General features: G+C 40.6%; 1 protein-coding gene across 4 annotated transcripts in view; it reads left to right on the top strand.

Annotated features, from left to right (window-relative positions):
• The window catches only part of PCDH1 (protocadherin 1), a 176108-nt gene that overhangs the window by 25554 nt on the left and 136043 nt on the right, over positions 1 to 14511 (top strand). For 3 of the 4 annotated variants that reach the window (XM_063447917.1, XM_063447918.1, XM_063447920.1), the window contains one exon: positions 9196 to 10016. In XM_063447917.1, coding sequence (XP_063303987.1) covers positions 9196 to 10016 — 821 coding nt within the window. Of the gene's footprint in view, positions 1 to 5731; positions 5869 to 9195; positions 10017 to 14511 lie in introns of those variants that run through there. The other variant, XM_063447919.1, reaches the window with a different exon arrangement.

Genomic DNA, 14511 nt, shown 5'->3' with positions numbered 1-14511 from the left:
AAAGCATACAACATTGCAGCATTCTAAATGCAGTGTTTACTTTTTTGTTGTTGTTGTCAATCTTTCTTTTATTTAAGGCATATAAGATGGGGTACAGAAGAAGTATGGGAAATGTACGAGTGAGTTACATCATGGGGTTGATACATCGGTATTGTTAGTACAGTACCTTTTCAGAATATTGATGCTTCTTTTTAAATTTTTTATGTTAAACACAAGCAAAACCATTGCTTATAATTAGTATGTATGCTGAGTTATGCTTTTCTGAGCTTAAGTCTTATGTGTCAGTGAAGGCTACAAATGTAGATTTAAATACAGATTGGTTTACTGACATATGATAAAATAATAAGGTAACAAGCTTAACTGAATTAAATGGTTAAGTAAAGTAATATAATTTACCACCAGGCAAAGCAGAGCCTGCTATGTTATCGACAGCATCAGGCTTAAATACCAACTAGCATTTCCTTTAACGGTGGTTATGACATGGATGGCTTTACAGTCTGTTTTATTATAAAATGCAGCCGCAGTAAACGCTTTTGAGGCTGTTTGAAGGTTCCGTGATGTGTGCCTTAAGTGCCAGTCATCGTGGGGTGTCGGGATCTGGTTATACAGGTGAGGGTGGAAGGCCTTTTATTCCTGTGCGTGGGGATAGTCCCAATGAGAAGGTCCTCTGAGTCCCAAAGTCCTGCCAGAGGGTACCGTGGTTGCGGATTGCCGGGTCTCGCAGGCGTCTGGTGTGTGTGTGTGTGTGTGTGAGCGCGGCGCCATTCAAGCCGCAGTGTTCGAGTGCGGGCTGCGTTGTATTAGGGTTAATGCTTGGCTATGCCGTCTCTGGCCCTGGTGATAGGGAGCGCTGGTTAGGCGTGCTGTGGTGGAGCAGTCATTGAGCCCTCGTCTGAGGGTTGCCTCTGCTTTGTGAGTGGAGAGGCGAAATGCAGGTACCGTTTTTCTGTCCTGTCTGCGGTCATTTATCAGGATTGTCTTCCCAACTCTGCTTCCATGTGCCTTAGTGGGTTCTCCATGTTTAGGCTAGTGGAGTTATGACCCCGCCGTCGGCTATTTTAATGGGGCCGCGTGGGAGCTGTTACCTTCGGCGTTTAGTCGCCCTGTAGCTGTGTGCTAGCAACATCCTGCCTGGTGGGGACCGGGATAACCCCCGCCGCCCCGGGGGGGGAGGGGGGAGGGGGATAAACGAGACCGGGAGGACGCCAGCTAAGTTATCGTAATAGCTAGATTAGAATGCGAGGCAGTGGCTGTCCGCCCCGCTCTCCTCCTGTGTAGGCCTCAGGCCCCAGAATGTCTCTCCAGGACCTAGATTCACCCGGTAACGTGTGCTCCAGCTACACAGGACAATCCAGGACTCTGTACCCCGAACCTCCAGAGTTCTCATGTAGCACAAGGTGGGAGTTTTCCCCAGAATTAGCCTGATTCCTCAGGAGCTCCAGTGACCTGCAGCCTGTCGGCATGGCCGCCTGGCCCCGCCCCCGCAGTGTTTACTTTAGTGGCAGACATTATGAAAAGCCTTCTTTGGATGTCTAGATGCAAATAAAGTGATGAGCCAAAAGCTAGCTCAGTTAGGCAACCACAGACCAGAGGATTTTTAGATGCCTTAAATGAACACTCCAGACCCCTAAAACACTTTAGCTTGCTGAAAAGCGTCCTATCTTTTTTAATATATATTTTATTTATTTTTTAGCGAAAAGTAACTTGATTATATCGCCCCTGACTTTTAAGGAGACAACAGGTCCTGTTACTTCCTAGTTTGGTTAGCTCAGTGGAGGTAAACTCAAGAGGCTGCAATTCCCCAGATTGGACAGTCACAGTCTGGGTGGGGTTCGAAGGGGGAGAGCTTGCACAGGCAGCAGACAAGAGAACTGCATTTTTTACCATCGGTTTATTTTTTTATTTTTTTTTAGATACACCCAATAAAGAAATGCATATTTAAATACATGCATGATTTCATTGGGGTATATCTACTAAACAGTAATATTTTTGTATTCATGTAGTGGAGTGACCCTTTAAGTGATCTGCTAGGGCTTAAGCAAGATCCTTTCTTACCCATGGGTTTCAAAGTTGAGTAGCTCACACATTTCGATTTTTAGCATTGTTGCTTTGATTTTGTTTAATAAGTGGACCGTTATTGCAAGGTTTTGCTATGCATAACTTTCATTTTACTAATCTGTAATATTATGTTTACATAACTGTGATCATACTTTGCCACAGACATATTTCACAAATATGTACTGGCAGATTCCCCAAAATCCTGGAATTCTTGCACACTGGCCTTTTCCCTACTTTCTACCTAATTTGGATTTACTCATATTAACACTTCTATAGGTATTTCATCATGTGTTACTTTATTCATAATTTGTGTGTGTAGCATTTAGTTTTCAGGTTTATTGTATGTGTGTGTCTATTATATTTCTCCTAAACAAATCTTTTTGGAGCGGTGGCTCTGTGTATGTAGATTGAGATCTGATATTCTTGTCTCTTTAAATCCCCGACCACTGGCAACAATTGTATTATTGTATCTAATAGATGACCAAAAATGTAATAATTTGACTCTGCTTACATTGTAATATTTTATACAAATATAAAAATAAAATTTTCCTTGCCTGTTTACGCATTTCGTGTGCGTTATTGTAAAGCTTAAATGAAGGTTTGCAAATGAAAACAACCAAAAGAAAAAAAACACTTTATAAGCTATAAATATTTCAGTACTCTAAAGTGAGCATTTCTGTTCTCCCCTTAAGTAGATGGTGGAAACGTATCTTTATCAATTATTAAAAGTAAAGTGAAAGTCTTAACCAGTCTACATAATATATGCATTTCCTTATTTTACGCATGTCTGATTAAATTTATCTTGCGAATATCTGTTTATTGGATATCCGTTACTTATTGGAAAGTGTCAATATTTCTGCTATGCCAATTAATTAGCATGTGTATTTATGAAGCTTGGGCACAACCAGGTACGGGCTATGGTAACAGCCGAATAATGCTTGTGCAGAGTGTTAAAGCAGGGGTAGCTATTAAAATTAAGAATTTATAGTTTCACTATACCTGTAGGTGTGAGATGTGGCACTCGAACAAATAGTTTAACCTCCCATCCCCCCCCCCCCCTCCACCCCCAATCTGATAGCGCTCAATATATGTACGCATGTAATAATTACCGTATGTATGAATTTCAGGGTGATTTTTGGGACAAAACGTATGAAGATTACTAAAAGATAGCTAGTTGAAATGTTGTCAAGACTCATGCAGGGTTATTAACTCGTTAAATTTGTAATTCGCCTTGCATTCCAGACGACTCGAAGGCCAAAGTAGCTGAACTGGAAGCATAGCTGGCTAAGAATTTTTGAAGTTCAGCTAATTTCTCCTTAAAGTTGACATTTTCACTTTAGTAAGTAACCCGGCTAGATGCAATTTGACGGCACTGCTAGCCATCACCTATAGAACACCATAAGTAGGTGTTTTTTGTTTTTTTTTTAATTCTTTTTTGTTTTGTTTATTTTGGTAGTGCATAAAAGTATTACAAACAGGCATGAGGTGCCCCGAAAGCAATCCCCAGGCATTTTCCACACTAAACATGCGGGACCAGTGTTTAACAGGCACTATTTTTTTTTAAATTTATAGTCAGCTTAAGGTCAGTTTTCACAATAGATTAATACGGTTACAAGGCTTGGTCATATTCTAAACCTTGATGTCGAGTGTCGTCGCTTCAATATCTATACATTGATAAACATCGGCTTAGGGCTATCGTTGCCATCGAGTGTCGTCGCTGCAATATCTATACATTAATAAACATCAGCTTAGAGTTAACATTGATGTCGAGTATCGTCGCTTCAGTATCTATACATTGATAGGGTTCCGCTTGGCTATGCTTAAGTAGGGGGGCATACGTTTTATGCGGAGAAAACCGGCTCATAGGATAGGCTCATAGAAATGCTAACAAAATATAGGACATTGGCATTTCGTTATAATACGCTGCAACTATGCTTAATAGTAGTTTGCCCTGCTTAAGTAAGGAATGGCAGTTATAGAAGGACTTGTAAATTTATGAATTACAGGCTTGTGAGACAGGCATACTATAATACTAATAAAGGAAATCAAACGTTAAACAATATGTGTGACATTAGCATTTTGGTATAAAACATGCTAGGCCCTAGAGGCGGTGTGGGTAGGCATAGTAGGCATCTGTGCCAAAATTACCTCAGTCCTTTATGGAGAGAGAGTCTCTGCTCCGTAGGCAGGGTCGCGGGCTGCAGTCCGGGTTGCATCAGCCAATGCCCGTTCTGGATGCTTTGAATGCGGTCCCTGGAAGGTGGTTCAGGAGTTCCCGTGGGTCCAGTCCGTGATGACAGGTGGATTCAGCGTTGCCTCTATGCAGCGATTCAGATCCTCCAACGGGTGTCAGTGTGGTCACGCTCACCTTGATCCGGTAGGCGGCTGCAACTGCTGAGGGGCCCCGAGTGCCGCACTGGGCTCTGATTCTCTGGCTCAGCGTGGGTCTCGCTTGTGGGGCCTGCGCGGCACTTAGGTACTTGCATGGGTGAGGTTGAGTGTTTGCGCCCGTGTGCCCGGGGAGTGTTCCCTGCTTTATTGGATGTTTGCGGCTGCCCCGCCGGGCAGTTGTTCTGAGGGCCCTCGGCATGGCGTCGTAATGGCGGCGTCTGGTGGCCGGGCGCAACCACGCGTTCACTGCTCTCATTGCTTGAACTTGTGTGGCTCCGTTGTTGCGGAGTATTGCCCAAAAGCTTTTGCAGAGCCGATCTAGCGTTGCCATGGGCTGGGGTGATGGCTGGGTGTCTGTACCTTTCGGCTGGGGCCTGTAGTGGGCCGCCATCTTGGCCTTGCCTTGGCTGTGTTGCACCTCTACAGTCTGCTCAGCCCGTCCTCATATGTGCTTGATGTGGCTGGGGAGGACCGGGATGACCCCCACCGGTCCAGAGGGGGGGGGGGGGGGGGAGAGGTTGTTTGCCGGGTTATTCCGCGCTCGGGATGAGCGGCCGTCTCGCCCCGGTGTTAGCTCCTGTATGTCGCGGTAGGCGTCCAGTGCTCCCGGCCCCGACGGGCGTCGGGAGTGTGTTCGTCGCTTGCTTGGTGCACCCCTAACTTAGGGAGTGCACCCTGATGTGTCTGCGGGCTTTCTAAGTCCGGTTTTCGTTGATTTATTTGCCCGTCGAGCGGGAGCTCATGCGGTCCGCGTCCACTCCGCTTGGCGGTCAGACTCCGCCCCCCTGTTTTTTTAATATATATATTATCATTTCACTCTTCTTGTATGTATCCATGTCCATATATCATTGTATCAACTTTATCTTTAAGAGACCCATACACCGTTTGATTAAGGGTTAAAATCTAAGCTACCCAAAAGTATGGAATCTTTAGCCTTGTGTACTTTAATCTTTCATTTTCTACAAATATGTGCAAAGGGCAGCTGGTTGGCAGTCACCATGAAACAAAATGATTACTTCAGTGCTGCATGTGAATCGAAGAATGCTCTTTAACTATATAATATAAATGGGAATGCACAAACATTTTAAATTGTCATTTTATCCACTTACTAAGATGTGCAAATCCTTTTGTTCTCCTAGCAGTTGGTCCATTGTTTAACACTTGATGCCCTCCAGGGGTTAACAGGCGTGGAAGACTGCTAGTGACATGCTGGAATTTAGTCTAGCTACACAGTCTGGGGCAGGCACATGGGAGGGGACTTGCAACTAACAGGTCAGGAACAACTCGCTAGTTCCTTATCACCAAGTTATTACAGGTTGTCACTCCTTTTCATGTGAATCACCAAGATGTCCCTCTGCACCACGGCCAGGAGATAGGACACAGTCGACTTTGCTTCACCCTGGGGCATTTCTGCGGAAGGTGGGAGCTATGGTTTTCTGAGCTGGAATTTGTTTAAATGCACCTGTTCTAGGATCTCTGCCAAGACAACAGATACCGTCTTTCTAGAAGCTGAAGTAGTTAGACCTGCTTTGCAGGAAATCTACTTTGAGTTAATCTTTTGTTTTATTGTAGCTGTTGCACTCGGACAACCGCCTATAATTAATCCTCTCCTGACATAGTGAATTGTAAGCAGTCCGTTGCAGCTATACAGGCTTTCGGAAGCGAAGCTGTTAAACCTGCATTGTTTATAATGGCTTGTGGAGCACAAAGGCTTTTATTTATTCATTTTTTGAACTAATGGGCACATGCATTTTCTGCTGTTGTAAGGCTGACATTTCTCTAGTCCCTTGATCATTCCAACGCAAACCCACTCCCCCCCATGCTCTGTCTATGTGTAAAAGGAAAGGACACTAGCTAGTTCTTAACAGGAGGCATGTTTTAGTGTCAGCCACTGGGTTTAGAGAGGCTGCATGGGTTGTGTACGTTGATGCAGAATGTTTCACAGACGTAAGAAGTTTGAGGATCCTATAACTGCTCTTATAATCTCCCTTGCTTACTGGCTGCTGTGCTTGGTTTGTTTTGTGTTAAGAGACAGATCTAAGATGGCTTCACTGCTTAGAACAAGTGGCAATAATCCGGCTATTCTGTTGTCTTAATACAAGTCTGCAGGTGACACTCATGGCTTGCGTTGAACTGCAGGTTTAACACCATCAGATTATTAACTAAAGGGAGAATTTAAAGTGAATTCCAATTTTTAGAATGAAAGGTTTGAACCAGAAGCCCAGATGACTGGGTGATTTTTCCAGTTAAGCAATAGAGGCCTTAAATTTGTAATTGACTTTAAATTCCTAAAAATTCTCACTTTTTATTAAATAACCTTGTGGGTTTCAGATGCTGAGACTGCGTAGATCGTTAATGGATCACCTATCTCATAGCAAATGGGTGAAGACAGGAATAGTAGTGTCAAAGGATATGCCATGGCATTTTTGTTTTTTGCAATGATGAAATTTTTTATTTTTTTTATTCAGAATTTAAGTATCTGCACACTAATCTCTAGACCCCCATCCCTCAGAGTTTGCACTTGTAATACATTGTATTCAGAATTAACAAAAAAAGTCACTGAGTAATTTTGGGACTCCAAATTGTCATTTAGTAATTTTACTGAGTCGTTCATAAAGAGTAAACTACCAATAAGAATTTAGAGTTAGTTGTCAAATATCTGCTTAGAGAGCAAGGTAAAGTTATTTATATATATATATATATATATATATATATATGTGTGTGTATATATATATGTGTGTGTGTGTGTGTATATATATATATATGTGTGTGTGTGTGTGTGTATATATATATGTGTGTGTGTGTGTGTGTATATATATGTGTGTGTGTGTGTGTATATATATATATGTGTGTGTGTGTGTGTGTGTATATATATATATATGTGTGTGTATATATATATATATGTGTGTGTGTGTGTGTGTGTATATATATATATATGTGTGTGTATATATATATATATGTGTGTGTGTGTGTGTGTGTGTGTATATATATATATATATATATGTGTGTGTATATATATATATGTGTGTGTATATATATATATGTGTCTATGGTATATCACATGATTATATTTTATAGTTTTTAATTCTTTCAACAGCACTGTGTAAACCTTATTGAATGATTAATATAGAAAAAAACCTAGGCCGAATAAGAGCGACACACTAACAAGACTTTTAAGCAAACTATAATTGTAAATCCCTTTTTAGTAAGCTATTTTTGATACCGGAATGTTGAGAACTCCCTGTAATTTGGCATTCCAGATAAATGCATAAAAATAAATCAATGTCACTTGGATAAAACCAACATTAATATTTTTCTTGACTCTATTTCAGCAGGAGTTTCGTTGTAGCTGCCGCTTTTTATAAATCTTGTTTACAATAGGAGTAAAACTGGGAGGAGAATTTGGCTGCTCTCCCTTCTGCTAGTCCAGTTTCTTGATTAATTTGCACGATTTGGTCATTGCCTCTTTGTACAGAAAATGTACTGACTGGGATATGTTGCTAATAGCTGAAATATTCACTGTTGGCAAGGGTGGAAAAAAATGTATGGGCAATTAAAAAAAAACAAAAAAAAAAACATTTAATTGTGCATCTAAAATTTGGTACTTTTAAAAAGTATATAATTTCTTATTACTAAAACTATTGAATATTAAAATAAAAAAATATACCATAGACCAGAAAACTCCAATGTAGAAATGTCATTTTCTGATCAATTCTTGCTTGTCCTAGACCTTGGAATTTACGCAGCTAAAGTGGTTATTCTTTACAATTACCATGATGTGTAGCGTAGGAGAAAGCCATATTCGACAAACAACTGCCGTCGCAAGGATAGGCTTCACTGTTTTCGATTAAACATTAGGGTGGACTAAGGTTTTGTCTACAGTAGCTTTGCAATTTTTGGAGGTCCCGTTGTGTGGACAGGTTCATTAAGTAAATAAGGCAGAAGTTACATTAGAATTCTATCTTGCTTTGCGGTATTATTGTCCTTCTTTATCATGTCCTGATCTCTATAGTTAATTTTTTACTTTGGGTTTGTTCTGCTGCAAATTCATTATGCAATAATGGAAAAGTACTCTGGGATTATTTGCAGTTGTGAAAAAAAAAAAAAAAATTGAACCCTCCTGTCTAATACGTGTACGTAAACAATTGGAAGTGGTTTCGGAGTGTAACTAATTTTTTTTTCCTTTGTATCTTAGTATTAGTAGATGGGACACAAGCTGAAGTTTAAGGGAAGATTATTTAGGGATAAGATTAAGGACCCTTCCAGGGAGATTGATACAGCTAAAATGTTCAAACATATGTATATACCTACTGCAATCCTTAAAACAAAGAGCAGAAAATCTTTTATATTAAAAGTGTACAATTGATTTTGTATTTTTTTTTTTTTTGTGTTTAATTTTATTTATACTATGCCTCTCCTCTTGGTATTTTTGAAACAGTCGTAACTTCTCATCTCACAGGTGTGGCGATTTAATAGTGTCACATTGGAGACTCAGCTGACAGGTGTATGTGACACACAGCAGAGATAAGATTGTTTCAAGGAGAGCTGTTGCTTGATTTGTGATGTGATAGATTAACTATTTGGATTGAGTAAGCACCTGCATTCCACAGCAGGGTGTCCTCTCTCTTCCTCTCTCTCAGAATGTTTCTGTGATTAACACAAGGTCTATTAAAGTAGTGTTTGCTGATTGGCTTATAGTGTCTGGATTGTTGTAACAACTCCTTTCCTTTCTGTGTTCCCTTACAGAGTGGCCAGATCCATTAAGACTGAGGATGAAGTTTGCGGCTTCCTTTTTCTACATATGGCTTTTTCTTCAACTTCCCCAACTCGGATCTTCCACCCAGGTGAAATACAAGGTTTTTGAAGAGCAGCCACCTAATATTTTAATTGGAAGCTTGGCTTCAGACTATGGATACCCAGACTCTAAGCATCTTTACAAGCTGGAACTGGGGCATCCTTACTTGCGTGTTGATGGTAAAACAGGGGATATATATACTACAGAGACTTCTATTGACAGAGAGAATCTTCGTCAGTGCCAGAGCTTGTTCCCAGGACAGCAGTGCTTCTTGGAGTTTGAGGTGTCTATGACAGATCTTATGTCTCCTGTTCCCAGACTTCTGGATGGACAAATCGAGGTACTGGACATTAACGACAATACCCCCAACTTTGCCTCTCCAGTCATCACGCTTTCAATTCCAGAGAACACCAATGTTGGAGCTCTATTCCCCATACCAGCTGCCACTGATCGTGACTCTGGAATAAATGGGGTGGCATCTTATGAGCTGATCGTCGGATCTGAAGCACATGAACTTTTTGGACTCCAGGTGGCTGAAGATCAAGATGAAAAGCAACCTCAGCTCATTGTGATGGAAAAACTTGATCGAGAACAAAGGGACTCTTATGACTTAACCATTAAAGTTCAAGATGGTGGCAGCCCACCAAGAGCAAGCAGTGCCCTCTTGCGCATCTCAATTCTTGACACCAATGACAATGCACCCCAGTTTGAGAAAATGGCTTATGAGGCCGAATTGCCAGAAAACAGTCCTGTGGGACACTCTGTTCTTCAGGTAAGATTTTTTTAATACAACTGTCCTCCATTAATATAGATCCCTGTTGGAAGCATAACACATTAGCCTGGATTTGTAATTCTTTACTCCCCAGCTAGCTATTATGAATAATTATTCGCCTGTTATACAGGAGCAATCAAATACCCTCATTACTTTCTATTAAGTTTTCGTAATTTTTATTGTATCTCTTAACTGTAGTTTCATATGCCTTAATTACCATCTGCATTCCATGTTGAACAAAAGGGCAGATCCTGCCTCATCTACTGGTCAACATTGCTTGGGTCACATATTAAAAATCTTATGAACAATAGAGACAAGCAGCTAATATAGGTACTTGCCAGAGGGAAGACCATATCTTAGTGATGGGCCTACCAATAAAGAAGGTACATTTTTGTTATTGTGTGCTAAATAAGCAGTGACCCACAATCATCCATGTGCACAATCTGTTTTGCTTCACTTTTTGCAAAACATCCCCTATAAAATTATATTCCAAAGGAGTTCAAGTGCAGAGAACATGTTGGCATGCGTACTGGTTTTCTATCAGATAAGTAATCAAAGTATGTACTGTGTGCCTAATGGAGTGGGTATTCTATTCAGGATTACAGCCTGGAGGGATTAAACAGCAGTTGGATGAAAACGGTTTTTAATGTGAGATGTGAAACTGTGAAAGTTTAAAGCAATCTGTAAAGTAACTTTTTAAAGTCTTGTCTTGTTTTTTGTTTGTTTTTTAACCTTCATCCATCATCTAGCACTAGTTAATAACAGGCAAGACTTTAGATATGTAGTGGCTGGTTAACCGTTCGTCCACCAGCTGTGGTGAATGAAGTTTCTCATGACTTGTCTGCATCGTCATCAGTACTTGCGTATGTATGTGCATAATGTTTGAGGTACTTGGTCTTAAAAGTCCTGCTTCTGCCATAATACAGTGTGAAATAATTAAAACACAAGTTACTTCTACACTAGTACTGATCTGGCAGGAAGTCTCTGGTTCCTTTTGGCTTGTAATTAATAAGAGAGCATGGCCTTGTTAAAGATATAAACAAAAACAACCTAACTGGTTTTCCAAGACCTCAAGCATAAAAAGGTGGGGGAAAAAAAACCTGGGAACCAGTTCTCAGCCAGTGCTGTGCAGGTTTCTTTTTCTTTTGCATTTCACCTATATAATGTGTCAAGGGCAATCGGCCCAGTAGTAACTGGTTTGACAACTTCTTTTCTGCAGCAGGTTCTCAATTTCGTCTGTTTTGTTTCCAGGTTTGATTGGTTAATTTTTTTTTTTTTTAATATATATAGTTTATTTATAAAAAAAAAAAAAAACAAACACTGGGTTTAATTGTTCTGCCTATTTCTCATAATAATTTGCAAATTTACACATTGAGAATGGTGCAGTAACCTTGAATCCACTGAACTTGTGAACCATATGGTGTGGGCGTCTAACAGCGCATGCCTTTTTAATTGTTCCCAGTTATTATAAATAACTTGCACTCAGGTACATTCTTACACATTCTTGTACATTCTTACACTGTTAATTGTATACCTAATCACCAACAGGTAACTTTCCAGATGTTCCCATTCAAATCACATTATTCCTAGCCAGCAGGTGGCCAGTTTAAAATAAATATTCAAAGTCAAACTGTACATGTAAAGCACATTTAAATCAGATTGAAGTCACTGGTGGCAGGCGTATAAGGCAAACTATAACAAGCCTTGTTACAGCAGGTTTGAAAGTATTTGTTCCTTTACTATAATGCATTGGGCCTTATACGTAGTCCTAATAACTTTATGCTTAACTAAGCAGTTTTGGTGTATAGATCATGCCTCTGAAGTCTCACTGCTCAATTCACTGCCATTTAGTAGTTAAATCCCTTTTGATTCTGTTTATGCCTCACCTCCCCTGGCTATGACTGACCCAGCTTGCATGAAAACACAATGGTTTCATTGTCAATTAGATGTTTGTTACTTTTTTTTCATTTTTTTTCTGCTCTGTAAATTGAGCTTTAATTACATACAGGAGGCTTCTGTAGGGGGTCTAGCAAGCTATTAACAGAGCAGGAGATAATACATTCTAAATTAAACAGAATTTTCAATAATGGAAGTGCAAACATTAGATGACTCTTTACAGGAAGTGTTTAGGAAGTCTGTGTGTCACATAAACAGCTGCATAAACAAAGTGATGTAACTCCCAAATGGCAGGGAATTGGGCAATGAGACTGCAGGGTTATGATCTAAACACTACAACTGGTCCATTAAAGGGACTCTCCAGTGCCAGGAAAACAATCTGTTTTCCTGGCACTGCAGGTACCCTCTCCCTCCCACCTCTCATCCCCGGTTGCTGAAGGGGTCAAAACCCCTTCAGTGACTTACCAGAGGCAGTGACCCATGTCGCTGCTTCTTCCTCCGCTCATGCTCCTCCGCTCACATTAGACCTCTCCATAGGAAAGCATTGAAAACCTGTGCTAGAATCCCGGAAGTGCCCTCTAGTGGCTGTCTAGTAGATAGCTACTAGAGGAGGAGTTAAACCTGCAATGTAATTATTGTAGTTTCTGAAAACTGCAATAATTACACTTGCAGGGTTAAGGGTAGTGGGAGTTGGCAAACAGACCACTCCAATGGGCAGAAGTGGTCTGGGTGCCTGGAGTGTGATCATCACATTTAAGCTACAGTTATTTGACTATAGTGTCTATTTAATATAATCATCAAATTATGTAAAAATACTACATAAATATACATTGAGAACTACTGACAACCCAGGCAGTCCCACTGCAGGCAATAATGGAATCCGGCTGATCCGAGTCATGTGGTTTGTGGTGTCATCGTGATCACATGAAGCCGAAGGGTGGGATTTGCTGCAGTGGGGCTGCCTTACTTGTCGGCTGTCTACCCAATAGGATTCCGGTGAGTAAAGGAAGTATCCATGCTCCCTGCAGGGCCCGATTGTTAGGGAGAGCTATGCCATCCCAAGTGTGTTTTAAAGTTCTCTGTTTGAAGGATGGCATACCATGCCATACCGGTGTTAAAGGGTTAGGGATAGTACTATTTTTAAACATTCCAGGGCCATGCATTTAAAATGAACCATGTGTGTTTAACCCCTTAAGGACCAAACTTCTGGAATAAAAAGGAATCATGACATGTCACACATGTCATGTGTCCTTAAGGGGTTAAAAAAAAAAATATATCTTCTGGCTACCTTGCCATTCTTTCTGACGTGACTCTGGGCAACCATGTCTTCATCCAAACAACTCTGACTCCACGAGTAGTACAGGATGCCACATGTTTATATCGAACACAGCAGCACATTGATCATGGCATATTGTAATTGTGGAAGCCTAATATGAGAAGTTCAAATTCACGCCCGTCACACAAGAGTAACTTTGACACTATCAATATGTGATCAAAGCAATCCCCACTCTTCATGGCTGTATTGATCTTTTTGGCATATATTCCTTTTCTAGGATTGCTTCTGGCTTATGAAATGCGTGTTTTATTTTTCTCTCCCTATCCCCTCCCTCTCTCTCTCCCTCCATATAAGTTTTACAATTGCCTCCATCCTTAAGATGGTAAGTGGTATAGACTGGCACACTGGCTTAGATTGTCCCTTTATTCAAGCTGCCATGTTGCTTCAGCGAAGACCATTTTGAAAGTAACATACTCTGTCCCACTTGTCCCGATAATCAAATCTTAAAGGGACACTACCGGCACCCAAACCACTTCATCTCAATAAAGTGATCTTAGTGTCTTTTCCATGTCCCCTTTATCTTGCAGTGTGAAACATTGCATTTTCAGAAAAGGGTTAAGACAACTTCTAGTGGCTACCTCCCAGCCACTAGAGGTGCTTCCATGGCCTTTAACGGAGTTTAACGCTTTGCATATGGATGTCCAGCATCTTGAAAATCCCCACAGAAAAGCATTGAGTCGAATACTTTTGTATGGAAAAGACTTAATACGCATTGCCAGCCTTCACCCCTCCCTCTCCCCCATCGCGGATGTTTAAGGACACAGATCCAGCATTGAGGGACCTCTGCGTTGGAAACGGGTATGTGAAAGACAGGGTTATTAACCTTTACATAGTTGTTGGGTATCTCTAATGAGGCACTAACAATTAAAATGTTACATGGTTATGTTTTATGTGGCTTGTCCATCTCTGTGCTAAGATGATTAGTCATTTTTCACTGGTGTGATACTTTTCTCTTCTGGAATCCTGATGTAAACGTGTAGAGATTTTTCTAATTTTGCAAGATGATTTGGAAAGCACATTAGACCACAGCAGTTGGATCATGTAGCAGGCAGAACTTATGTAAGCTCTTTTACTTTTGGTTGTGTATGAAAAATAAAAAATGAAGTAAAAATTATTTCAGTACCAAAGTTATATTTGCAATGTTTAGGTTGGCCTGTAAGGACCAGAGATTTTGGTTCTTTTTCTACGTTATGACTTTCAAAGGGATTTATATTATGCTGCATATGACATATGAAGAATTACTAGGTTTGCTATTTATCTATG

The sequence above is a fragment of the Pelobates fuscus genome, chromosome 3 (assembly GCF_036172605.1).
Source record: "Pelobates fuscus isolate aPelFus1 chromosome 3, aPelFus1.pri, whole genome shotgun sequence".
In the NCBI taxonomy this organism is placed as follows: domain Eukaryota; kingdom Metazoa; phylum Chordata; class Amphibia; order Anura; family Pelobatidae; genus Pelobates; species Pelobates fuscus.
Note: the sequence above shows the minus strand (reverse complement) of the source record. Positions and strands in the feature narration are given on the sequence as shown.